The 27879-nt window shown below is 43.9% G+C and overlaps 2 protein-coding genes across 6 annotated transcripts in view; one reads left to right on the top strand and one right to left on the bottom strand.

Annotated features, from left to right (window-relative positions):
* arhgap21a (Rho GTPase activating protein 21a) overlaps positions 1-16726 on the top strand; it is a 106602-nt gene extending 89876 nt beyond the window's left edge. For 3 of the 5 annotated variants that reach the window (XM_014180994.2, XM_014180990.2, XM_014180991.2), the window contains 17 exons: positions 2740-2886; positions 3075-3168; positions 5736-5769; positions 6960-7082; positions 7551-7850; positions 8339-8403; positions 8525-8673; positions 8908-9050; positions 9258-9416; positions 9597-9675; positions 10037-10110; positions 10191-10280; positions 10445-10570; positions 10730-10771; positions 10894-11035; positions 13184-13215; positions 13879-16726. In XM_014180994.2, the coding sequence (XP_014036469.2) occupies positions 2740-2886; positions 3075-3168; positions 5736-5769; positions 6960-7082; positions 7551-7850; positions 8339-8403; positions 8525-8673; positions 8908-9050; positions 9258-9416; positions 9597-9675; positions 10037-10110; positions 10191-10280; positions 10445-10570; positions 10730-10771; positions 10894-11035; positions 13184-13215; positions 13879-15552 (3473 nt within the window). In that variant the 3' untranslated portion in view covers positions 15553-16726. The remainder of the gene's footprint in view (positions 1-2739; positions 2887-3074; positions 3169-5735; positions 5770-6959; positions 7083-7550; positions 7851-8338; positions 8404-8524; positions 8674-8907; positions 9051-9257; positions 9417-9596; positions 9676-10036; positions 10111-10190; positions 10281-10444; positions 10571-10729; positions 10772-10893; positions 11036-13183; positions 13216-13878) is intronic. The other 2 variants (XM_014180992.2, XM_045710551.1) reach the window with 1 other exon arrangement.
* Positions 16727-19443: 2717 nt separating this feature from the next.
* Positions 19444-27680, bottom strand: zgc:56231 (kinesin-like protein KIF20A). The gene is made up of 19 exons (XM_014180989.2): positions 26606-27680; positions 26396-26529; positions 25853-25963; positions 25514-25633; positions 25239-25377; positions 24342-24526; positions 24130-24217; positions 23840-24019; positions 23590-23701; positions 23438-23500; positions 22506-22652; positions 22130-22295; positions 21607-21783; positions 21327-21466; positions 20884-21049; positions 20543-20666; positions 20272-20372; positions 20027-20146; positions 19444-19928 (listed from the first exon to the last, which is right to left on the bottom strand). The coding sequence occupies exons 1-19, from the start codon at positions 26619-26621 to the stop codon at positions 19695-19697; spliced, it is 2523 nt and encodes an 840-aa protein (XP_014036464.2). The 5' UTR covers positions 26622-27680; the 3' UTR covers positions 19444-19694.
* Positions 27681-27879: the final 199 nt, after the last annotated feature.

The following is a 27879-nucleotide window of genomic DNA, read 5'->3' as shown; positions in this document are numbered from 1 at the left end:
AGAGACCTGGCCGGGTGGTATCAGAATAGCAACCTATCCCTCAACGTAACCAAGACTAAGGAGATGATTGTGGACTACAGGAAAAGGAACACCAAGCACATCCCCATTCTCATCAACGGTGCTGTAGTGGAGCAGGTTGAGAGCTTCAAATTCCTTGGTGTCCACATCAACAACAAATTAGAATGGTCCAAACACACCAAGACAGTCGTGTAAAGGGCACGACAAAGCCTATTCCCCCTCAGGAAACTAAAAAGATTTGGCATGGGTCCTGAGATCCTCAAAAGGTTTTACAGCTGCAACATCGAGAGCATCCTGACCGGTTGCATCACTGCCTGGTACGGCAATTGCTCGGCCTCCAACCGCAAGGCACTTCAGAGGGTAGTGCGTACAGCCCAGTACATCACTGGGGCAAAGCTGCGTGCCATCCAGGACCTCTACACCAGGCGGTGTCAGAGGAAAGCCCTGAAAATTGTCAAAGACCCCAGCCACCCCAGTCGTAGACTGTTCTCTCTACTACCGCATGGCAAGCGGTACCGGAGTGCCAAGTCTAGGACAAAAAGGCTTCTCAACAGTTTTTACCCCCAAGCCATAAGACTCCTGAACAGGTAACCAAATGGTTACCCGGACTATTTGCATTGTGTGCCCCCCCCAACCCTTATTTTACGCTGCTGCTACTCTCTGTTTATCTTATATGCATAGTCACTTTAACTATACTTTCATGTACATACTACCTCAATTGGGCCGACCAACCAGTGCTCCCACACATTGGCTAACCGGGCTATCTGCATTGTGTCCCACCACCCGCCAATCCCTCTTTTTACGCTACTGCTACTCTCTGTTCATCATATATGCATAGTCACTTTAACCATATCTACATGTACATACTACCTCAATAAGCCTGACTAACCGGTGTCTGTATATAGCCTTGCTACTCTTATTTTCAAATGTCTTTTTACTGTTTTATTTCTTTACTTACCTACACACACACACACACCTTTTCTTTCTTTCGCGCTATTGGTTAGAGCCTGTAAGTAAGCATTTCACTGTAAGGTCTACACCTGTTGTATTCGGCGCACGTGACAAATAAACTTTGATTTGATATTTAAGCAATAAGGCCCGTGGGGGTGTGGGGTATGGTCAATATACCACGGCGAAAAGCTGTTCTTACGCACAACGCAATGCGGAGTGCCTGGATACAGCCCTTAGCCGTGGTATATTGGCCATATACCACAAACCCCCGAGGTGCCTTGTTGCTATTATAAACTGGTTACCAACATAATTATAGCAGTAAAAAGAAATGTTTTGTCATACCCGTGGTCTGATATACCACGGCTTTGAGCCAATCAGCCTTCAAGGCTCGAACCACCCAGTTTATAATGTATAGTATTAGCTGAGCAACAATGTTTGCGCCATCACTCACAGCCGTAATGCTCTGTTTTGGGTAGTCTTACATTTCGACAGCTGTTCCATTTTAAACTTGATGGCTTGAACTGACAACACGAGGCGTTTCAAGTACATGTGTCGAACAACGCTGTTTGTTGCTGTTTTCACAAACACATGAAATAGGGAACATCTGTCCCGATTTGGCAGCCGTATCATGGGAACGATCTGTGAGGTTATGTTGGGGAATTTCACTGTAACAATCTCTGCAGCCGAAGAAACAGGTCAGATGTTTCATGTTAATGTGCACTATTAAATGTGAAATGTTTTGCTTAGGCACACATAGGAATGTAAGCTTTCGCATTACTCGGGTCTATGTTTTATTTTCCTTCTAATAAAATATTTGGCTGACATATTGGCTGATTGTACTCTGGTTTGGGTTGAACCAGTTAACAAAGAGTTATACAAGAATATTATACGGATGATACAGATACATCTGTGAAGCACTTTGTTTTTGACGGCAGGTAGCCTAGTGGTTAAGAGCATTGGGCCAACAACGAAAAGGTCTCTGGTTCGAATCCCCGCACCAACTAAGTGAAAAAATCTGTCTGTGCCCTTGAGCAAGGCTCTTAACCCTAAATCTACCTTAAGTCGCTCTGGATAAGAACGTCTGCTAAATTATGCAAATGTACAAATGCATTATAATTAAATGCTTTTGGTAGTGATACATTTCTGTGTGCCCTGCTAGTATTCATGGCACTCTCCTTATCATTGCCAGACACTTCCATCCTGTACCTTGCGTCACCGGCTGCCTGGGACAGTTTGGCAAAGGCAGGGTTACTCACTGTGCTCGGTAACGTTATGACTTGCCTGGGTGTAGCCTGCACCTTGGTTATATCTGCTTACCTGATCAGACTGACAACGGTGATGAAACGGCAGCTCACTTTCCCTTCCTGTCTGTTTGTTGATTGTGGCAGGTGTGGACTGGGTTATCTCTTGTGGCCATGCTGACTCCATGAATAAGCCTGGCTGTCTCTGAATGTGTCATGTTCTCTCATAACCAGACTTTGTGTGTTTAGCTGTGTATGCCTATATTTCACCATCATGGCATTTGTGTTTTATTGCAGTCTGTAAATTAGCCTCAAACGGAGATAGCATAGACTGGTTCAGAATGAGTTTCACTCAGTCCTGAGACTGTCTTTGTGCCACAGTAGACTTAATTAGAGTGATGTTAAGTATCAGACAGCCTACTTTTACTGGGATTTATAATTTAGCTATTTTCACTCAATGTTTTTTGGGAGTAGAACAGGAATAGTGTCTACCCTTGTTTAACTTTGGTTTTCCTCACTTCGTTTCCAGATGAGCCGTCCAGTCCAAGTATTGATCATGACACCAGTCACATTCCCGCTTCAGCTGTGATATCTGTTACTCCAATCGTCACCACCATCCCACCCAGCCCTACCTCTCCATCTCCTCTTATTCGACGACAGCGGTCACATGACCACGGTAAGGTTAACCCCTTTTTTAACTAACTGTGCAGCTACTGGCAGCAACAATATATATGCATGCTTTAAGAATAGTGTGTTAGAATGAGTTGATGGCTGAATTTGAATACTTGATCCACAAACAAGCTTGGGACACTTACAGCCTTGAGCTAGGACATTCCTATTGAAAGTTTGTTCTTCTTTTTAAAGATTCTCTTCGACTCACAACTATTGAATCGGATTCTGGTACCAAAACGGAGCGGTCCAAATCCTACGATGAGGGTCTGGATAACTACAGGGAAGGGTGAGTGTAATTTGGTCTAAAACGGTGGGCCAGTGCAATGTTATGTATAGTCTACACCCCCTTTGTAACACAATACATTGTGAAGAAAAATAAAGGGGGATTCAAATTGTTTTTTTTTTTTTTGTAATTGTCAACGATCTACACAACACTCTGTCAGTGCAAGAAGAATTCTAACATTTTGTAAAGATGAATGAAAAATAAAACCCTTGATTAGATAAGTATTCACCCACCTGAGTCAATACATGTTAGAATCAGCTTTGGCAGCGAAAACAGCTGTGAGTCTTCTTGGGTAAGTCTCATAAGAGCTTTTCACACCTGTATTGTGCAATATTTGCCCATTTTATTATTTTCAAAATTCTTCTGTCGAGGTGTTGGGGATCATGACTAGACAGTAATAATCATTTCTTGCCGTAGAATTTCAAGCAGATTTAAGTCAAAATTGTAACTTGGCCACTCAGGAACATTCACTGTCTTGGTAAGCAACTCGTGTTGATTTGGCTTTGTGTTGTAGGTTATTGTCTTGCTGAAAGGTGAATTCCTTTCTCACTGTCTGGTGTAAAACAGACTGAAGCAGGTTGTCCTCCAGGATTTTGCCTGTGCTAAGCTCCGTTTCTTTTCGTCTTGAAAACTCCCCAGTCTTTGCCTATGTCAAGCATACCCATACCATGATGCAGCCACCACCATGCTTGAAAATAAGGAGGCATGTGTTGTTTTTGAGTTGCCCCAAACATAAGGCTTTGCGTTTTTCAAAAAGTGTGTTCCTTTGCCGAGTCACTACAATGTTGATGATCCATCCTCAGTTTTCTCCCATCACAGCTATTGAACTCTGTAGCTGTTTTAAAATCACCAATGGCTTCATAGTGACATCCCTAAGCAGTTTCATTCCTGTCCTGCAGCTCAGTTAAGGACAACTTCATCTTTGATGTGTCTGGGTGGTTTAATACGTAATCCACGGCATAATTATTAACTTGACCATGCTCAAAGATGTATTCAATCTATGATTTGTTATTGTTACCCATCTACTGATCACTGCCCAACTTTATGAGGCTTTTGAAAAGCTCCCTGGTCTTTGTAGTGGAATCTGTTCTTGAAGTAGTACTTGACTGAGGGACCTTACAGATGTTGTATGTGTGAGGGACAGAGGAATGTTTCATGAGCTGAAATAAAATATCCCAGAAATATTCCATATGCTCACAAAGCTTATTTCTCTCAAATTTTGGCCACACATTTGTTTACATCCATGTTAGTGAGCTTTTCTCTTTTTCCAATATAATTCATCCACCTGACAGGTGTGGCATATCAAGAAGCTGATTAAACCGTATGATCATTACACAGGTGTACCTTGTGCTGGAGACAGTAAAAGGACACTCTTAAATGTGCAGTTTTGTCACACAACACAATTCCACAGATGTCTCAAAATTTGAGTGAGCATGCAATTGGCATCCTGACTGCAGGAATGTTCACCAGAGCTGTTGCCAGAGAATTTAATGTTCATTTCTCCACTATAAGCCGCATCTGTCGTTACAGAGGATTTGGTAGTACATCCAACTGGCCTCACAACCGTAGACCATGTGTATGGGGTTGTGTGGGTGAGCGGTTTGCTTATGTCAACGTTGTGAACAGAGTGCCCCATGGTGGCGGTGGGGTTATGGTATTGGCGGGTATAAGCTATGGACAACGAACACAATTGAATTTTATTGATGGCAATTTGAATGCACAGAGATACCGTGACGAGATCCTGAGGCCTTTGTCGTGCCATTCATCCACCGCCTCACCTCATGTTTCAGCATGATAATGCACGGCCCCATGTCGCAAGGATCTGTACACAATTCCTGGAAGCTGAAAATGGCCTGCATAGTCACCAGATATGTCACCCATTGGAGCATGTTTGGGATGCTCTGGATTGACGTGTATGACAGCGTGTTCCAGTTCCCCCCCCCCAAATATCCAGAAACTTCGCACAGCCAATGAAAAGGAGTGGGACTACATTCCACAGGCCACAATCAACAGCCTGATCAACTCTATTTGAAGGAGGTGTCGCGCTGCACGAGGCAAATGGTGGTCACACCAGATACTGGCTGGATTTCTGATCCACGCCCCCACCCCTTTTTTTTTTAAGGTATCTGTGACCAACAGATGCATATATGTTTTCAGTCATGTGAAATCCATAGATTAGGGCCTAATGAATTTATTTCAGTTGACTGATTTCCTTATATGAACTGTAACTCAGTAAAATCTTTCAAATATAACTTGTGATTTGTTAAGCCGAGATGTACTTCTGAACAAATGTAGGGGGTGAATACTTATGCAACGACTATATTTTAGTTATAAATAATTCGTTAATTTGGAGAAAGAAATTGTAATTTTCTTTTCACTTTGACGCTATGGAGTATTTTGTGTAGGTCAATGACAAAAAATAGCAATTAAATCTATTTCAATCCCACTTTGTAACGCAACAAAATGTGAAGGGGGTGTATAATTTCTATAGGCACTGTACATTTTAGTCATTTTCGTTAGACTAACTTGTGATTAATCTTTCTATTTTCATATTTCTATGTTCCTTGTAGGAGGCAAATACCTGGTCTAAAGGGCCTTAGGAAGGTGAGTCCAACCTCAACACAGTAATATCAATATTAGGTTACATTTGGATAGTCCAGATTTTCCATTTGTAGATGCTCTATAGAGGGTCATACTATCAACAACTGCTTGCTAAGGATACACTTGGGTTAAGAATAAGGGTTAGGGTTGGTGCTAGGGTTACTGTATAGTTAGTTGAAATGTTACTGATAGTCTGTAGAGCATCTACAGATGTACTATCCAGATAAAATATTACCCAATATCAGCCCACATAACAACAAACTGTAATAGGGAGTATGGACGAACCCTCTGGTCACTTTCCACAGAAATGATGTGCCTACTGGCTATCAGACTTGACTGCATCATTATAGTTTGTTTTACCTGCATATCCTGCCCAGAGGTTCACAGCCTGAAGATAAGAGTCACTCCTCTGAACTGTTAGCATTGATGTTAGTCAGTAGCGGTTGTAAAATGGATAATGAGTGAGACTATAAAACCAAATGAGCTCTAAAGACCCAGTCTGGATGCCAACCTCGCTATTTCTGTCTGTCTGCTCACTGGAATGGAGCATAATGTCAGATTCTGGGGCCATATAATAGAAGTCAGGCAAGGGTCATCCAATCAGCGAACTGTCCATTGGAGGGACTCCACATGATCCGTCCTCATTATCCAGCTTGCTGTCTGGCCCCAGCAGCAGACTGTCTGGCCCCCAGAGGCAGACTGTCTGGCCCCCAGAGGCAGACTGTCTGGCCCCCAGAGGCAGACTGTCTGGCCCCCAGAGGCAGACTGTCTGGCCCCCAGAGGCAGACTGTCTGGCCCCCAGAGGCAGACTGTCTGGCCCCCAGAGGCAGACTGTCTGGCCCCCAGAGGCAGACTGTCTGGCCCCCAGAGGCAGACTGTCTGGCCCCCAGAGGCAGACTGTCTGGCCCCCAGAGGCAGACTGTCTGGCCCCCAGAGGCAGACTGTCTGGCCCCCAGAGGCAGACTGTCTGGCCCCCAGAGGCAGACTGTCTGGCCCCCAGAGGCAGACTGTCTGGCCCCCAGAGGCAGACTGTCTGGCCCCCAGAGGCAGACTGTCTGGCCCCCAGAGGCAGACTGTCTGGCCCCCAGAGGCAGACTGATTAGCAGCTTACAAAGCCAAGCACTGTACACCATGTTGCAGTATTGTGTATGTATGAGATTGTAGAGGTAACTCGTGTGTTTGTTGTGTTAAAGGCGACGGTGGACAGGTCTTCAGAAGATTCTGGATCCAGGAGAGATTCCTCATCAGATATCTTCAGTGATGCTTCCAAGGAGGGCATGCTCCACTTCCGACAGATCAACACGGACAAGAGCAAGGTGTGTGTACAGTGCTATCCACACTCCACACACAAAGGGGGTCAAGGCAGTCAGTTATCTTACCTGTGACATGGTTTAGAAAGAGTGGTGGATAATCCTGTTTCTCTGGTAGATATTTAGTACAGTAATGTTGGTTTTTGTGTGCATTGCACTTGTCAGACCAGTTTGGCTTTGACCTAAATGTGTTTGAGATTCCTGACTCTGTCATGTTTGCCTTGATGAAATGACTCCACTCTAGTGGGTTACACTGGACATGATGGCAGCTCATACTTCCTTGGAGAACCATTTTAGATGAGATTCATCAAGGATGTGGAGATACTTAATGTGCAATGCCAGTGTCAAATTATAAGAGGGGACCATGTCTTTTTCAGTGCCTGTCTACTTCTGTTTTATGTGTTTTCTGACATACATTTCTCATACTTGTCATTAAGTAATATCATTGTTTGTGCCTCTCCTCTCTCTCTGCAGCGTGTGGGTGGGGGAATGCGCCCCTGGAAACAGATGTACGCAGTGCTGCGAGGCCACTTCCTCTGCCTATATAAGGACAAAAAGGAGGGACAGGCTCATGCCAACTCCCAGGTGGAGGACGAGCCCCAGCCAATCAGCATCAAGGCCTGTCTGATTGACATCTCCTACAGCGACACGAAACGCAAGAACGTGCTGCGGCTGACCACGTCGGACTGTGAGTACCTGTTCCAGGCAGAGGACAGAGAAGATATGCTGGCCTGGATCAGAGTCATACAGGAGAACAGCAACCTGGACGAGGAGGTGAGACACACACACCATACAGGAGATGAATTCCTATCAAATTCTCCAGGATTGACAGAAATGTGGGGCAAAGTGAAAGCAAACCCTTTCTGTGTTGGTAGAAAACACAAGGTCAACCTCATGGATGGTCAATACTTCATTAATTACACAAATGTAGATCAAGTATACTTTGTCACTAACCCTCCCTTGATAAGGATCAGCAAACAGTGATTGGCTACGGGTCCTAGGTCACATAATACACACACATGACCCGTCCCTGGTCTACCTTAAAATAGGCTAACTTTACCACAGGATTTACCTCCCTTCTATTAGAAACCGAAGCTCTTCTTTCCCCTACATTAAGACCACTATGGTACTATTGTATATTTCTTTGGCTTTACCTATGCCAACTGATAGCAGTGGGTTATGCAAAGGGGAGGGGAGTCATATTGCATCTGATGAGTTAACATTGTCTGCTGTCTTTTCTTCTGCCTTTTTTCTTGTTTTAGAACGCAGCCTTTACCAGCCGTGACCTCATCAGCCGAAAGATCAAGGAGTACAACACCTTGATGAGGTAAGCAGGGCGGACCACAGAGAGAGAGAAAGTCTCTGCAGTACAGAGGGAGATTGAGACCTGTGTGGACGGCTCCTATTGGACGTCAGACATCAAAACGTTTTGTTTGTGTATGACCCAGCCCGACAGGCAGTAAGAACGAACCGTCGCCCAAACCGTCACGCCAGTCGCTGAGCATCAGACAGACGCTACTGGGAGGGAAGGGGGAGACCAAATCTCTAAGTCCACACTTACCCAAAGCAGAGCAGGAGAGGAAAAACATGCACAAAGGTAAGAGCCAGAGGATTAAAATGTTCGCTTAGCTCTCAACTCATTTACTTGAGTATTGTGAATGTCTGATTTGATTTTGAGCATGGCTTTGAATATTCCATTGCTTTTTGCTCCATAAATACTGTACAGTGTGTGTGTGTGTGTGTGTGTGTGTGTGTGTGTTTGTGTGTGTGTGTGTGTGTGTGTGTTGGTGCTCGTGAGACTGTCCTCATGTTTCGTGTGTTAACCCTTCAGACGACACCAGTCCACCCAAGGACAAGGGGACGTGGAGGAAAGGTATCCCAGGGCTGATGAGGAAGCCCTTTGAGAGGAAGCCTTCTCCAGGCATCACTTTCGGGGTGAGACTGGACGACTGCCCCCCAGCTGTCACCAACAGGGTGAGATTCAACTCACACCTACACTACGTACTCTCTCCATCTCCTCTTTTTAAGCTACAGTTAATTGTTTCATTCATGTTTATTGGAATGGTTTATAAGAAAGTTCCATCTCAACACTGTCACACACCTTTCTGAGGGTGCTGCCATGGTAATTGACGAGTCCATGTTGTGTGTGTGTGTGTGTGTGTGTGTGTGTGTGTGGTGTAGTTTGTTCCCCTCATCGTGGAGGTGTGCTGTAACCTAGTGGAGGAGAGAGGGCTGGAGTACACAGGGATCTACAGAGTCCCAGGGAACAACGCAGCCATCTCCAACATGCAGGAGGAGCTCAACAACAAAGGCATGAACGACATCGACATCCAGGATGACGTGAGTGACTCAACCCAGCACATGATGCCATTTTCACTCCCTCTCTCCAGCTGTCTTTGGCCCATCCTCTTTCTTTATGTAGGCTCTGCTCTCTCTGTTTATCTCTCCTCTCTTCACTCAACTTTTCCATGGTCTTTTCTTATCTCATCTAAAGTCACTTTTTTTACCTGCCTTTGACAGAAATGGAGGGATCTGAATGTGATCAGCAGTTTACTTAAATCCTTTTTCCGGAAACTTCCAGAGCCTCTGTTTACCAACGGTAAGAATATTCAAGGAGTCCCACCAATAGCCTATTAGGAACAGCCTTCCATTAAGGCGGTGTTTCCCAAACTTGGTCCTGGGGACCCCAAGGGGTGCACGTTTAGTTTTTTTGCCCTATCATTACATTGCTGATTCAAATAATGAACTCAAGCTTTGATGATTTGAATCAGCTGTGTAGTGCACCCCTTGGGGTCCCCAGGACCGAGTTTGGGAAATGCTGGATTAAGGGGTCACTATGCCACCTAGTGGCTGAGTGTGAAACCTACACTTAATTACATTCTGTTTAGTGTTCACTTTCATAACACCAAGACCCTTTGTCTTCTGTAAAAACCAATGTCCGTTTCATTTGTGCCCTGTAGAGAAGTATGCAGACTTCATAGAGGCCAACAGGACAGTGGACCCAGTGGAAAGACTGAAATTGTTGAAGAGGATGGTGGGTTCATGTGACATTCATTGTGAACTTAACTGACATTATTGCATGGTGACTTATACTTAACCTACTTCTCACTGCAGCTTCACGAGTTGCCAGATCATCACTATGAGACCCTCAAGTTCCTCTCGGCTCATCTGAAAACAGTGGCTGACAACTCTGATAAAAATAAGGTATTGTAAATTTCCATCTTGAATAGTGGCTGGCAGTCCTCACTTTCAGCTTAGAGAACCTGTGATTGTAGTGTGTGTGTGTGTGTGTGTGTGTGTGTGTGTGTGTGTGTGTGGAGCGTCTGCTAAATGACTTAAATGTAATGTAAATGTATCCTGTGTGTTAGATGGAACCTAGGAACCTGGCCATCGTGTTTGGTCCCACTCTGGTGCGCACTTCAGAGGACAACATGACCCACATGGTCACCCACATGCCCGACCAGTACAAGATCGTAGAGACTCTCATTCAGCATGTGAGTCCCACTTACCACCTTAATTGCAGACACAGGTGGACTGTTTGTGCATAGTCTGGATATCAAACCATTTCTACTTGAACTCATTTGAGAAATGTATCACAAAAGTGATTGTGAATCCCCTAAAGATAAAGCTCCCTTTCCTTTGCTCCCTTCTAGTACAACTGGTTTTTCACAGAGGAAGGCAGTGGGGAGCCAGTGGTGGGTACAGGCACATTGCTGCCCTCAGTGTGACTTCTGTTATTCCTGTCCTATTTGCTATGATTATATATATATTTTTTTAACTTGTAGAGTGTTCACCTTGTTGCCTGACTTCGTTTCAGACAATGGCCCGATATGAGAATGCGGTGGAGTCTCAGCCTGTGCCCAACATCGACCACCTGCTCAACAACATCGGCCGCACGGCCTCCACGCAGGGGGAAGTCTCAGGTAACGTGTTCCCTGGACCAGACCGACTCTGTGGTGGTGGGTCAACCTTTTACTACTTTTCCCTGCTAACCACTGTCTCTGTCACTGGTGAGACCAATGTCTTTTAGTCTAGCAGCGTGCAAGGTTCAGTGTAATTAAGTCTGGTGTCGATTGTTGATGGATAGTGCTGCTTTCTTCCTAAGAGATCCTTCTTTGCCTCATTTGCTGTACCATAAGATAGAAATGTCCATGCCTCGTCATGACTCAAAAAGACTGTTGGTTTGCGAGGGCAAATTATTCTTGCCTCTTCTCCATGACGCAAAGGAGTAGGGTCAAAATAATTTGTCTGATCTGTACATTTTGCTTTCTTAGATTTTCCTTCCTTGGTTTCCAATTTTCAGCTACATTTCTTTGCCTCAAAATGACGAGTTTCTTTAACTTTCTTTTACAATACCTCCATCTTTAGTGTTTTTATTCAAACTCCACTTGGCTGTCAGTTTTTCCTCCTCCTGTTATTAATCCTGCCTCCTGTTGCACTAACACGGCATGTTCTCTCCCAAAGACTACACGAGAAAAAAAAGCAACAGGTGAACTCTGATCCCTCTGTCTCTAGTGTCGCTCTGTCGGGTGTCCTAAAGGATTTCCCAGCATTCACACATACTGATCTTGACACAGGCCAGGTGGGAGGAGTCTATCACACCATGATGTCACTGATGGCCTCTCTAATGTCCGTGATGGACAGCTGGAACTGTAGGAAGAAGGAGGATTGTTGCCCACAGTGTAGCTGTCTAGTCTGCAGAAACCCTCGTTTCTTGTAAGCTCGAGAAAACCGTCGTAAGAAAAACATGATGAAACCGTTTGACAAAGGAAATGTGAAAGGGAAGCAGAGCAGCGGCCATATGGTACTGGACATCCGGTGGTGTCCGTTTTGTATCTGAGTATACCTAACACAGACCGGTGATACTGTCTGAAAGGCTCTCCACTGTCTCTCCTCACTGTCTCGCAAGCTTCTCGCAACAGGAGAGATAGCATGGTATGGTCCCCAGGTTTCTACCTACCCAGTCAATGTGCACTTGCATACTGTGCCACCATCTGTCTTCAAGGGGTGTGTAGGGGGGCTTGGCTATGTTAAAAAAAATAAAGTATAGTCAGTCAAAGATCAATACAAGATCAACTAGGCAGCAGTGGATAAATCTTTTCCTCGCTGGCATTCTTTTTCATGTAGTGTCCTCTCTGTTCATAGCTAGCCCCTCTGTGACCCCCTCTCATGTCTTAGCCTCATGGTTCATTCCATGGTTGTCGTCACCATGTCACTGTTGTCATGGCAATATATGCCGCCGTACTTTTCATTCAGTCCATCCCCCCCTCGGCTCAACTAGACTGAATATACTCTCTTTTTGTTAGCCTCTAACTGAAGCCATAAGACTTATCACACACCATTACACTACTCTTCCTTAGAACCATAATCCTATCTGTTTGTTGAGTCAGTAGTTATTATGGTAATACAAGAGTAATTACATGTTAAAGTCTCCTCAATGAAGTAGAATTCATCACTAGTCAGATGTGCTAGGTTTGTCATTTGACCATTAATTCAGGCAAAAACAAGAGATTGTGCTAGAGCTCTTTTGATCAGTAATTGGAGGCTTTGGTTTGCTATATAGCGTAGACCACACAGAGGGAATCCATTGACTTCCTGCATGGCATATTACATATTTCATTGTTGTCTCATTGGCCTGCTGTTGTGAAATGCACCTTGGATATTTTTTGCCATTACCACAGTTTCACTCAGTATCCTGATATATTTGGGTATTATTGTTTTAGAAAAGTTGAAGGACTTACCTGACCCTAGCATCTTCTGTGCTCAGTGCTACTTATCTTTTATCCAGAATGACTTTCAGTTTTGAAAGAACACCCCACCCTGGTGGATGTGGATCTGAGTGTAACATAGTGCTCACTGCATGGCTTGCCGCCTCACGTTTCTGTCCTCCTTCTGTCCACTTACCTGCCAGGTTCTCTACATCAAGCACTGCGTCTTATCTGTGTTTACTATCCTCGTCATGGTTCTCTCTGTTTCTTCTCTCTCTCACTGGCTTTTTCATATTGCACTCTCGATGGATGTTGTCTTGTCTGGTTGTCCCACATATTGTTTGGAATAATTGATGGATAATCTAACATGTTCCTCTCTCCTCTCCCTGTTTCTTACAGATTCACCCACTAGTGACTCTGCTAAATCGAAGGTGAGTGTGTGCCCAGTGTCTGCTCTCTCCAGCTTAATGTAGTGTAGGGAGGAAAGAATTGGTTGGTGAGCAGAACAAAGGTCAGGTCACCAGGCTAGATCAAAGCACTGATTCCCACATGTGTGACAGTAGGCCAGGTGGAGTTTCGTCTGTGAATACTGAACACTAACAAAACAAACAAGCAACAGTATAAACACAGCCTTTCATGTCAAATATCAAACTATGTTGGGTCTTAACTTCACAAGTCTGTCCGATCTTTTCTGGGACATTTGTCTTCAACAAAAGGATCACTCACACCATAGACAGTGCAGGAACTGGTGCTTATCATTACTGCACTGCTGTCATCTGGCTGCTTCTCTCAGTTTTGACTCAGAACACATGAGTTCATGCAGAACATCAAGCTTCCCGTGCTGGGCTGCTTAAGTGCGCTGCTGTTACTGTGCTGTTGCTGAAAGGCTTGCATGGTTCAGTTGTAGTTGTCCTCCTGTCACTAATGTTCCTACTCTCTGTCCACCCTTTTGGTTTGTGGCATTTTCAGAGGAACAGGTGGAGTACTGCTTGGCCAAGAACTCAGGCAGGGGTTAGAGGGTTTTTCTGTGCGTTGTTCTCCCAAGGAGGGTTTCTGTGGTACAAGTTCTGACTTGTTTCTCTCCCTCTCTATAGGGTTCCTGGGGGTCCGGGAAGGACCAGTGCAGCCGCGAGCACCTAGTCTCCTCGATCTTTGCTGCAGCCAACCGCAAAAGAAAGAAGCCCAAGGACAAGCCGCAGCTTAGCAGCTCTGATGATGACCTAGACTCAGTGTTCCCTAAGAAGGAGCTCCCTGGCCAGAAGCAGAATCACAGAGGCCTGGAGGTGGAGCAAGGGATCAGTGTCAGCCCTGAAGCAAAAGAGCAAGCAAAAACAGGAGAGGAGAATGGGAGAGGTACTGAGTTCACGCCCAAAGGCAAAAAGGAGCATAGGAACTCTTTCTTTTTAAGGGAGAAGCCCTCGTCAAGGCAGTCCTCACCTGCCCCCTCACCCAAAAACTCTGGCTCCCCCAGACTCAGTTACCGCACAGCCCAGCTTGGAAAGCCCTCTTTTTCGGACACCCCGTCCCATCTGGATGAGCCTACTTCTGATCTGGGCACCATGAGCTCTGGGGCTTCCATGCCCAGGGCACGACCTAAGAAGTGGGTGTCAGGAGCTGCTGCTCCTGATCTATCAGTGGCTGGGGCGTCAGCTGGGGCAGAGGTGAGCTCCATCACCTCAGACTATTCCACCACCTCGTCCATCACCTTCCTGACTGCAGCAGATTCTAGCGCACTCAGTCCAGAGGTTCAGGGTGGGGACGAGGCAGATGACGAGCGCAGCGAGCTTATCAGTGAAGGCCGGCCCATGGAGACTGACAGCGAAAGCGACTTCCCTGTGTTCGCTACAGGGGGCGGCAATGTCCAAACCATGCCTGCCTTAGTGCAGAACCAGACTGGGCATGGGCCAGAAAAGCCTGATCCTGCAGCAGCTGACGGGAAGACGACTCCTAAACTGGAACCCCGTCGCCTCTTTCCCTCCCACAGGCTGATTGAATGTGACACACTCTCCAGGAGGCGGTCCCTGCGACAGAAGACAGATAGCGAGTCATCAGTAGAGGGTGGGACTGGCAGCGGAGAACGTGTCGAGGGCAGGTCGGAGTCAACACGACTGTCTCGTGTCTTGGAGGTGATGAAGAAGGGGCAGTCTACCGGCAGCCTCAACTCTTCCTCCCGCAGTGAGTCGGAGCGCCCTCCCGAGCCCGCATTGCACCTCAATATCACAGAAAGGCTCAAGTTCCGTCTGCGCACATCTGCTGATGACATGTTTGGCGTGGGTTCCCAAAAGAGCCGGTCTTCCCCGGAGACCCGCAGCAAGAAGAAAAACATCCGGCGTAGGCACACCATGGGGGGCCAGCGGGACTTTGCAGAACTGGCCGTCATCAACGACTGGAGGGAGCAAGGCGGGGTGGACCAGGCGGCTGAGCTGTCAGCCATGGACCGCCTCAAGCCAAAGTGCTCCTCTCAGGACTTCTCCATTCGGGACTGGATCGCCCGCGAGCGCTGTCGTGCCGGAGTGTCAGAGTTCAGCATAGACACCCCACCCAAAGTTGTCCCCGAGGGGAACAGGGCACAAGCCCAGAGTACCACCCCAGAGAGACCCTCTCCCTCTGGCTCCCCATGCCTTCAGCCCATGGTGGGGGAGCAAGTGAACGGAGGTGGGCCGCAAGGCAGAAACAAAGCCAGCCTCAACCTGGCGGCTGACGACGCGCACCCACACAAACTGTCAGGAGCACAAGTTGTCCGCTCGCGATTCTATCAGTATCTATGAAACAGCAAGGGTGTGTTGAGTGTACGAGAGTGAGTGCATGAGAGAAAGAGAGAACGGGTTTACGTTTGTATTTAGATTCCTTAGCAAGGGTTACTGCACTTTTTTTTTTACAAAATATATATTTTATATATACCTACTGTACATATGTGTATAGGCTCATAAGAAATGTAACTGGAGTGAAGTTAAAAGGGTTTGTGTGTAATCGCTTTAGTTGACTTGGTGTCTTATACTGGAACAGACATGAAAAATTCACTTCCATCCTTGTGCTCAAAACCCAGTCATAGAAGAATGTGACAAGAACATTCATAGGGGGTTTTGTGTGATCGACAGCACCCAAATCAATGGGACGTGAAAGCCTGGACTGTGGTGCATTAACTTGAGTAGTACTAAGGAATACATATCTAATTCTACAAGAGGTAGACATTTTCAATGTATATTCTTAATTATGTTGACTAACACATTTGCTTGTTAGAATTTTGTTTTTCATCTGTATGCTCATATTTCTGAGGGCTGCTTTCTGTGCTGTGTACTGTGGGAAGTTATTTTTTACAGTGCATCATAGCAGACAGATATTTGCTTGAGGGACAGAATTATAGTTGTTTTTATCAAATAAATAAAATGTAGTGCAATGTATGATAGATGCTTGGTACACTTGGTACACTGTACAATTCAAGTCCACATTTTTTCAAATCTTTAGTAATGTTTGATTCTTCATTAAAGAAAAAGTGCCTCTTGAATTGATTTCTGTGAATAGATAGGGTGCCATGTTTTATTCCACACTTGTAAACACAATATTTTGTTTAATTACTTAATTGTATCAAGGAAACACTTATTTTACTGTTTTAAAAAAGTAACATTGTGCAAAAATCCAAGCTTCCATTTCCAAGGCATTCCAGTCTTGTTTTTTGGGTCCTCACTTTTTTTTATTCGCTTCATGTGAATTTTAAATATTAAGTTCATAATTCAATGTATATATTTCATGTATATATCTTTTTTTCTTTGTATTTTTCAAGTGCAGTAAAAAAAGCATGGTTACTTATGACCTGGGAGAAATGTTCATATCTGAGAACTGCATGAAACAATGCTTCCTGGACAGTGAACATCTTGCCTGTTTGCAGCAAAACAAGGGTGCAACACCCTCAAGAAACACTGGAAATAAATCATCTGTATTTGATTCTGTTTGTCCTGTCCAGGTTGTTTTACTTTAGGCTTAGTTTTCCTGATTTGCAAAGGAAAGCCAATGGAGCACTATCCATGTGCAACCTTTTAATGTTTAGTTTGGATCAGTTGATTTGGGCTCATTTAATCCATGGTGCTGAAGACCTGTGCTACAGCGCAATATAAATGTAAAGGAAATGTTCATGGCAACTGCATTCACAGTAAGTGTTGCATACTGTATGTCGGCTCAATCGGAAATAACCTTTTGAATTTAAATCTCGCTACAGTGCAGACCTTCAGCGCTACTAGTTGAATCGAGCCATTAAATAGTTAATGGTCCACTGATATAGATGGTGAAAAGTGAAGTGCTGGCTAATATTTGTTTGGGGGAGCTTCCCTGATAATTCTGACATTGCAAGTAATATGAGCCTTGAGCTTGCTACTCAAGGAGTATAAGTGGTAATTAGTATGGCATTTATAAAAGTAATGGATGGGATTAGCAGCTGCTGTGTGTCATCGGTATTGCAGTCCAACCTCAACCACCAGAAAGCAGCTGACCAAAGCAGGCACGTGCACAGATAGGGCTCTACCAGATCACATGCCCGTTTGCCCTTCCAGTCTCCGTGGTGGTATTTATATACAGTGCCTTCAGAAAGTATTCACACCCTTTGACTTTTTCCATATTTTGTGTTACAGCTGGAATTTAAAATGTATTAAATGGAGATTTCTTTGTCACTGGCCTACACACAATGTCCCGTAATGTCAAAGTGGAATTATGTTTCTTGAAATTTTTACAAATAATAAGCTGAAGTGTCTTTATTCAGTTCCAAATACCGTAAATTCCGGATTATAAGCCGCAACTTTTTTCCCACGCTTTGAACCCTGCGGCTTAAACAATGACGCGGCTAATATATGGATTTTTCCCACTTTAAAAAAAAAATTCTCCCAAAAAACACATTCTGTGACGTGCTCAGTTTTTTGGCGGCATGAAGCTTTCATTAGACCAATGAAATTGCCGAACGGGTTAAGGTCAAACAACTTTTTTTGTTTACTGTTTAGGTTAAATCGAGCGCTCTCAAACTTCCCATCATTTTGTCACCCTCATCATGGCAAAGACACGGAGAAATGCATATGATGCAGCTTTCAAGTTGAAGGCGATTGATCTGGCTGTTGGAAAAGGAAATAGAGCTGCTGCACGGGAGCTTGGTCTTAATGAGTCAATAAGACGTTGGAAACAGCAGCGTGAGGAATTGACTCAGTGCAAAAAGACAACTAAAGCTTACTGCTAATTTTTTGTTACAAGTGTAACGGCTAGTTAGGAGAGGGATGGAACCTGCGACTTATGTTCAAAATATATTTTTTTTAATTCAGTGGGTGCGGCTTAATAGTCCGTAAATTACGGTAAGCAAATTTTTACTCCTGAACTTAAGTCACATGGAATCACTGTGTGCAACAGTCATTCAAAAATCATGTGGAGTACAGAGACATCTAAGGTTGGGCAGTGAATTTCAAACACAAAGACCAGGGAGGTATGCCAATGCCTCGGAAAGAAGGGCACCTATCGGTAGATTGGTAATAAAATAAAAAGCAGACATTGAATATACCTTTGAGCATGGTTATTAATTACACTTTGAACGGTGTGTCACTACAGGCATCGTAACTCAGTTGCCGGACAGGGATTTCACCATGAGACCAATGGGGACTTTAAAACAGTTGTATTTAAAAACATGTTTTCACTGTCATTATGGGGTATTGGTTGTAGATGGGTGAGAATTTTTTTAATCAATTTTGAATTCAGGATGTAATAAGGGGTGTGAAGGCACTGTATTTCTCAAACTACTTTCACCTGTTTTTTTCTAAACACTTTCCCTGGATGCCACTAGTCTTGCTCAACTAAATGATTGAGGTACATTTTAGAAAAGTTACATATCTAAGGAAGTCAGATCTATAAACTTTTTATGTACAGTACAAGTCAAAAGTACACTTCCCATTCCAGGGTTTCTTTTTTTACATTGTAGAATAGTGAAGATAAACTATGGAATCAAGTAGTAACCCCCCCACACAAAAAAAAAAGTCTTAAACAATTCAAAGTAGCCACCCTTTGCTCACTCTTGGCATTTGAGGTAGTCACCTGGAATGCATTTAAATTAACAGGAGTGCCTTAATTTGTGGAATTTCTTTGATAAGTGTCCGAGAGATTTACATGAAACATCTGAAGTGTTTCTAAAATCCCTTATGGGAACAATGGTGGAAAAAACTGGAACCATTACCCTGTTTGATAGCTAGGCTGTATGGATATGACTACTGTGGGGCTCTATTTTGACTGGAATTGTGTTGGTCATTAAGGTGCAGCATTTATTTCAGTTAAGTAGTTGTGCAAAATACTTCACTCATTAGATTGTGCTGCTTTCCCCCCTTGTAATTGCTCAACGAGTCTGACTTGCGTAAAAATAAAAAAAATTGGGGTGCCCTTTAAGTTTAAGCACAAAGGTCTGTGCAAGGCCCTGGACCAAAGGTACTGGATGAAGAGAACTTGTGACTAAAGACCATTTGTATGGCACCTGAATGTCAACCTGATGTCCAGCTTTCTCCACTTTGACGAAACAACTTCAAACATAGCAAAAGAGCTGCAAAATGTACTTATGCATTCAGTGAGAAGTTAAGATTACACTTGAAAGCCATATAAAAAAGTCATTCTTTCAGATATGGTCTCCCAATGAAATGGATCAGAAATATTCAGTAGAATTTTATTTAAGAGTTAGAACAAAAAAAAACTGAAGGGCTCTATTCAATCCACATCGCTGAAGTTCAGCATTAAATTGTGATTGAAATGGAAATGTTCCCAAATTGCAGAGACCGCATTCACTGTAAACACTGCATGTCAAAGCAATTGGAAATCATTTTATTTCACGCAATCTGTAACACTTCAGCGAGACAGATTGAAAAGAGCCCTAAACATTTTTAAAAACGGGGGAGGACTGTAGTTAGTGGAAGGGCCTTTTCAGCAAGGGTGTGGTCCGGACAGATTTCCTCAGTGTCCTGGCAATGGTGCTTGTTCGTGGCGATGTCACAGATTCCCTAATGTTGGCCATGAAACCCCGCTTGGGCTTGGACTGGACAGGGGACTGCTGGGATAGCTTGGCCAGCTCTTCTTTTAACAACGCTAGTTCTTTGTCCTTCTCCAGACTGCCCTTACCTATACTCTCCAGATCATGTGCCTGAAAACAGAGATGACAATGCACATCAGGTTTTCCTAAGTGGACACTGACAAACTAGGCTTAATTTGTACATACACACAGGTTCATGTAGTCTTTACCTGGTCAGCTAGCTTCTTATGTAAAGTTTCTATTTCTGACGTTTTTTCAAAGAAGCGCTCTCCGGCCTCATGTAGTGCATCATTCAGAACAGCAATCCTTTTTTGCAAAGACACAATCAGCTGGAAATAAGCAAGAGACATGCCAGGTTTGAGTTCCAACACTTTGGTTTCAAAATGCATTGCACTGCTTTCCCTTATAGAAACACCAACTATAAAAGCTATGCCTTCAGGCTAGGTTTCCTTACCTCTTTCTGCTCACCGAGTTTCTCCATCGCACTCTCTTTCAAAAGGAGTTTGCGTTGCTCTGCGTCTTTGGAAACAGCTGTGAGGACGTCCCCTGCTGAGACTTTGAAATCAAAAGGTAGATATTAATAATTAGCCTTTCCTTTAAATTGATATAGGCTTATTGTGCACAATGACTTGTAGTTTAAGGTATAGAATATAGGCTTACTGTACTAGCAGATTTACAGTTTGTTAATTAAATAGAGTCAACACTGAGAGAGATGGTGTACTGACCCGTTAACCCTTCCTGCATAGCCACAGGTGGTGGTTGTGAGACGCTCTCTGTCTGGCTCGAGTTCTCTTTGGTTGGAACCATAGATGAACCCACTGTGGAACCTGACAGCTTCTGTTCTAGTGCCTATAGAGATTGAGTCCATATTTACCAAACCTTGGCACCATCTACTAGTTTTTTACTTCCCAGAGGAAAAACGGAATAATTTTTCCCCTCAGGGGAAATAAGTTAACAGGTGCAAACACTGCAGATCTGACCCTAAATTGACAGAATTCATATCTGACAATTTGATCAGGTGGTTGTGGCAGGACCTTGTCAGTCGCCTAAAGTGAGTGTCTAGTACCTCTACTTTCTCCTGCTCAGCGATGAACTCCTCAAGGGGTACGTAATCATCCTCTACGCGCTCCAGCGCTCGCTGGTAGGCATGGTCCTTTAGGGCATCCTTGTACATCTCAAATGTGTTCTCCAGCTTCTCCTGGTAACTCTCCTTCAGCTCAGCCACCTGACAACTAGAGAAACATTTACACCGTCCTTTTAGAAGATCATTTGGAAGACAGTTTATGGGTGTGGGCAAACACACAAACAGTGGAATTGTAAAATTAAGTGAAAACTACACAAATGCTATTCATTAGATCTTAAATGAATTCCATACTCTATGGTGCAGCAATGCACCCCATCCACCACCAATGTGTAGCACTGCCATGGGTAGCCATGGGTATTGCATGAGAACACCAACATAGTGGAAAGGCGTGATTGTGCCCCATGTGACACTCGGGGAACACTCACTTCCTGAGTTCTTCGCTTTCCATGAGTTGCTGCAGCATGGCATCTCCCATCTCCTTGCGGATGTCAATCTCCTGGACCAAGTTCTTCCGTCGCTCAGCCAGGAGCTTGGTCCTGAGATTCTCGATCACATTCATGAGATCCTAGAAGAGAGCAGCAGTTCATAAAGTAATCAGACACCATTGATTCTGTAAATTAACATATTGCATCCATCCCTATGAAATAAAAATCAGAAATAGCAGAACACTGGCAAAATCTTTTAGACCGTTTGGATGGAAAATACCTCCTGAGGTAAAATGGACATGTCTGCTTCATCCTCATCCAGCAGCTCTTCTTCAGACAGGTAGTTCTCTAGAGCCTGGTCGTCGATGACCCCGTTCTTCAGTAGAGGCTTCCCATCGCGCCCCACCAGCCGCGGGGTCAGAGACTCTAGACACTTTGTTGGGATCAGCTGGACCACCTAGGACAACAAAGGTGATTAGTACCCATAGGGCTCTGGCCAAAAATAGTGCACTATATAGGGAATAGGGTGCCATTTAGAACACACTTCTAGTACTCCAGTTTAGGGTGTCGTACTCATTTACTCCCCCTACCATAATTCTCACACTAATCCTTATCAATGCAGGAGAGTGAACAAGTACACTTTGTGGCTAGACATTTCAACAAATGGAATTTGACCGTGACACCTATAGGTGGATTAAGGGCATTGCTACTGACCACTACATTTCTCAACCCAAGTGAGAAATTCATAGTCAACTCTAAACCTAGATGGAGTAGAATGTTGACAGGGTGGGCGAGAGACCAACCTGCTTTGCGATGGCAGAAAATTTCATGACATGGAGAGTTTCGTCATATGTGGATGCACACTGATTGATGTTCACAATCATTGAGGCTCGGCCCTTCCCACAGAAGATGGACTGGAAGATACGGGTCAGTTTGCTCTCCCTGAAGGGAATATAGCCGTTTTTCATCCTAATAGAAGGGAGGAAAGAATGACAACTCGAGTTGATCAAATATCAGCTTTCCAATCAGTTTCATTCAGGGTTTGGAAACATGCATTTTTATTTACCTGACAAATCAGGTTTGTGTGCAGCATTTGGTCAAATTTCTCAAGGTGGTTTTGTAGCAGTGGTGTTTATACAGTCATTCTGGTAATCAATGGCAGTGGTACTTGTTCTGTACCTGTCACTCTGATTGCTGCGCAGGGCAGCGATGCATTTCCCCAGGATGAGCAGAGAGTTGTTGATGTTCCCTGCTTCCTTCAGCCTCTCCCCAAATGTCTTAGTTCTTCCGCATCTTTCCGAGCCAGCCAGGTCACACAGAGAGAGTCTGGGGTGGAAAAAGAAAATAAATCACATTGAGTATGAGATGTTGCAAGGATGGGTTGGTGTCACATGGCTCTATGGTCATGCAGCTTGTTCAGATTTGGACAAAGCGTGGACTCTTGAGCAAGTTGCAGCACAGCATTGTAATTAATCCTAAAACGGCGTTATGAATTTACTCAAACAATGAAGCTGACAAATTAAGGATAACGGAGGAGTCGATTTCTGCTAACTGCAGTTAGGTGAGTAAACCATTGGTTGGATTTTGTGTTTAAAGCACTCAGAGCAACAAGTATTGTTTGCCAGTGTCGGATTCTAGCTTGAAACACACTTATTCATGTAACCATATTAAAACGTATCGATTACTTTAAATGTGTATGCAAAGTTCATCAGTTGAGCCTATGGAGGCAGGCAAAGGGCAACAGTCTGCTTTTAGTCACTGATACGGTAGGACAGCCGTGGATTAGGGAGGAGTGAGGAATTCAGCTCAAGGTCAGGTCAGATGACGTTAGGAGGAAGATACCCATTACACACATGCCCACAAAAGTTCTAGTAGGAGGCGGGGCCAAGACTACACTCGTGAGAGGAACCGATGAAGTTTGAGCAGCAACAGAGATCTGTTGCTAGCTAGCTGTGCAAGGAGGCGACTCCTAGTAGGAAGTTATAAATATATGTGCTTGTGGAAACATTTCTATGCTGCCGTTTGACCCAGTGGGTGAATAAACTTGGTTTGAGTTTTTAACTCTGTTTAGAACCTAACACCAGGTACAATATGGATGAAAGGCAACTCACTCTGACATCGTCTGAACCTCAGTTCCATCAATTCTCAGTAATTTGATGGTAAATATGCTGTGGCTGTGACAAGGGGAAAAATGTAAAGATGCAATTATTTTATGCATCTCAGCAATCCACATAGAGTATAAAACAAAAGTGAGTGAACATGCCTTCTGCTTGATGAATGGTTCATCTTAGTGGAAGCAGCACTTCGGTTTTTATTTCCAACTCTGAGAATTTTGCATGCCTCCTCGGAGTTGTGAACATTGATCCACTTTAGATCTGAAAAGGGAAAATAGGATTAAATCAATTTCAATACTACATGAGCTATGGTCTGCATCAAAGCAACCATTGAATAAAACTGAAGGGAACTTGTGGGCACTTTGTTTCAATGGGCACGACATCCCACTGCCTGCCTACCTCTGACATACGAGTTTCCCACACTGTCCTCACACACGCGGAGGGCCGTGCGTCTCTTTGTCTTGGAGGTGGGCGACGCCTGCAGCAGGTCATACACGCTCTCGTTGTAGATCTCGTAGAAGGACACCCACAGGGCGAACTGGCTCCGGTCCCGATCGCCAGACGCAGCCACAAACTCAACTAGGATGCAGAGAACCACAAATGATCCCGTTTAGGCATTTCTATCAATAGCCATTCCAAAATACAGATATTTGACTTCAACAGAGAAAGGGCTTACAGATGTGATGTACCTGTGTTATCGTAGGAGACTGAGAAGGAGAGGCTTCCAGTAGAGGACGAGTGGGATGAAACTCGACTGACGCGTGGGAGTTCATTTTCCTATGTGGGGGTGAAGAATGAAGGGGGTTATAAAAGATCAGGGTAACAAACATAACCGTAAGATGACAACTTCACATGACCCATCAACTAATTAGGCTACTCCACATTATGTGTCTGTGTTCACCTCTTTGAGTAGAGCAAATATAGCTGCTTTGGTGTTTCGTTCCTGTTGGACCTGGTCAGGCCCTAGGTACTGAGCGTCGCTACCGAGGTACGGCTTCAGATCCATTTTCTCATACTGTCTCCCTTTGATGTGTCTGAAGATGACATCCAACGCCTGGGGGAGAATACCAGGGTCTTTCTGGGATCCTGCAACAACAACAAAAAATACACAAAGTATGTCCCTTGCAGCCAGTCCTTCATTGACTAGTATCAGTCACAGCCAGCTGCATAGGTTTCAACCAAAGTGTAGAAACCCTGGATGACCGAGAGGGGGCGATGTATTGAAGCCACTACACAGCCATTGTGGTACGCCATTGTAAAGACTTTTGGAAGCTATAGAAATGCATTTATTAATGTCTACAGTCATTTTCTATTACAGACACCTTAATGCATATTTTTAAATCATGTGATCTGAACACATTCATAAAAAAATAACAATCCTTAACTTTTTGGGGGAGTACTAATGCTATGGTCCCCACTACAAAGAAATACAATTTTGTCCTTGAAACATTTCATTGAAATGCTGTAAAATCCCATTCATTCCTATGGAGGACTGCTTCTGAGTACCACCAGTATTGCACTGGGTGGCTTCAAAGCCTCTAATTGGCCAACACATAGAATAAACATCATTGGTTTCATCAGTTAAACTCAAGGATAGAGACGTACACAGTCTGTCAAATGGGATATGGGGCAAAAATTATGTGTTAAGTGTGAGGGTCTCTCCCTTGTCCTCCAACATAACAAATGCAAGAAACGAACACACCCAAGATCCTATCCAAACAGAAGTTGGGTGGCACAATTACCTTTGATTAGCAGGAAGATTACTATGAGCTGGGAGGTTACATACTAGCAAACATACCTTGAATTGTGTGGGTCTTGCCTGCATTGGTCACACCATAACTGAAGACTAGAGCATTCTTCCCCTCCAGATAATCGTGAACTTGGCTTTTGATGGTGCCTTCGAAGAGATCTGCCTGCTTCGTCTCGGGCCCAAAGATCTGAGTGAAATTAAAACATGAGATCAAGAATATTACATTTTAGTAATTTAGGAAGCACTCTTATCCAGAGCGACTTACAATCAGGAACCACCCAATTGTTCCTAAACAAGGCATTAATCACATATGTCAGCCAAACCTGAGAGAATGAGAATGTGTGTATCGCCTGGCCAACACCCTTCTCACTGCTCTTCATGGTAGCAGAGCCTTTGGGCGCATGCAGCATAACGGTCCTGGCATTTTCAAGAACCACACAACCCTGCAGAGAGATGAGAAGATCGTGGGAGAGGTGTGGATCAGGGAAGATAGTTTACAGGACATTAGGAAATGGGACCTTCAAATATTTTGTAAACTTTAAATAAAAACCTGGAGTCAAGACAATGACATATGGTACATTTGAAACCTTACCATATACTCTGAAATATTACTGTTTAGATTAGGATCGGCATTTAAAAGAAATGGCCCCATTGCCACATACCTGGTCCTCATTGCTGGAGATCTCATCCTTGGAAAAGGGCCTCACCCTTAGGTAGACCCTCAACTGCTGGTGTTTCTGCTGCTGCTGTTCTGCGGTGTCCAACACCTCACTCTGGCCAGGGGAAAAACATCCATTAAGTCAATACAATTATGTGTTGTATTCTTAAATGGAACCCTATTCTCTATGTAGTGGTCAAAAGTAGTGCACTATATAGGGAGCCACTTGGGACAGTTATACTACAGATTACCCAAACTGTCAGTCAATAGGCCATTGTAACATTATCAAAACTTCAACATTGTGGGCTCCCGAGTGGCACAGAAATCTATGACACTGCATCTCAGTGCAAGAGGCATCACTACAGTCCCTGGTTCCAATCCAGGCTGTATCTCATCCAGCCGTGATTGGGATTCCCAAAGGGTGGCGCACAATTGGCCCAGCGTCGGCCGGGGTAGGCCGTCATTGTTAATAAGAATTTGTTCGTAACTGACTTGCCTAGTTGAAAGGTTACATTTAAAAAATATATTTTTTAAACCTTGGGAGTACCTGCATGGAAGCAATAGAGGAGAGTTCTGAGAGCACATCTCGATGGGGATTACATGCATGGAGATCATTGCATGTAGATTCCATTGCATCAAGTACTGTGCCATCATGGGTCAAATCAATGATTGTTGTCATGTCTAAGCAAGAAACAGATGTTAGGGATTCAAATGTATTTGAGAACCAATAATTTAGCTGTATTTCACATTTACTTACGGCAGGAGGAAGCCATAGTGTTGAATGAAATAGATTGACTGTTTACGAGTCAGGAAAAATGCTCTCCAACAAATGTTGATAAAAAATAAAAGTGTTGTATATGAACCTAAACACAAGATAACCTGCAATCAGAATTTACAATATCAGTAAGCATACAAACTTCACAGAAGACCAAACAACTCCAGGTTAAAATCACTACTTAATTGAGAACAGGTGGAATCCTGGGTTAACCAATCCCTTTTCAGAAGGTTTGCACAATCTCAAATTGGCCCCTACCTACTAGTTATAGGTCCATTCCCCAATTGGTGATGTCATTAGACAAAACGAAATTCCCACCCATTCAAACCTGCCGAGAAGGTTCTGTCTATATGTTATTTTCAACCAGCGCTTGTATTTTTTTTTACACTTTGTTCATTCAATCAGATGTTGTACAATATGACACATGAAAAACAGGATTTAGAGTACACTGGGGGCTTTAAAGGATTGGCTTGGTTTAAGCTAACCTAATGTAGCTGGCGTAAAAGAAAATGCCTGAGCGGACTTCACACCCAGTTATCAGCCGAAAAGGAAGCTAGATTGAGTTAATTGTATCTCTGAAAACCAGATTTAGAATTTTGTCAAAATCCGTTATAGTTCCACCTTGCCCTCTGATAGGCTATGTAGAATGTCAGCAATATTGTATACACCTATCCATGCCTTTCAGACATGAGTCTAGGGTGGGGGCTACAAATCCATCATGTCGTTTGCGCTATATTGACTATACAAGGCATGCCTTGTCTCTAACATGAGACTTAATCCAGCCACTAGGTGGCACCCAGGTTAAACCAGCTCAAAATGCCTTTTCTGGTTAGACAAGTGTTGAAAGCAAAGGTGAAAGCAACTCCACAGCTGGCATACTATCCTATTTTCTCAACTAGGCCACGTAACTAATGAGATGTACTTGTACACCTGGTACCTCCCATTCTCACCTAAAATAAATTCCACAATGTTTAGTTGAACTTAGACCCTGTGGCGAAATATTTAGCACTATTACTGGTAGGAAAAGGAACACAACCAATGACTAATTACCAACCCAATAAAGATTCCCCTTTCTTCAGTGGTAGAATTTGAAAGTTTACTAGTTTCCACAAACAAATTTGAGTAACCGTAACCATTCAGTGTTGTCTTTAAGTCCTTTCACCATTGACAAACATCCTGTACTGCAAGCTCACAACAGGCTCAGCCAAGTTGAGAAAAGCAATTGTAGTTTTGCTAAAATACTCCTATATTGACAG

The sequence above is a fragment of the Salmo salar genome, chromosome ssa29 (genome assembly GCF_905237065.1).
Source record: "Salmo salar chromosome ssa29, Ssal_v3.1, whole genome shotgun sequence".
Lineage (NCBI taxonomy): Eukaryota > Metazoa > Chordata > Actinopteri > Salmoniformes > Salmonidae > Salmo > Salmo salar.
This window is presented reverse-complemented; position numbering and strand designations above follow the sequence as displayed.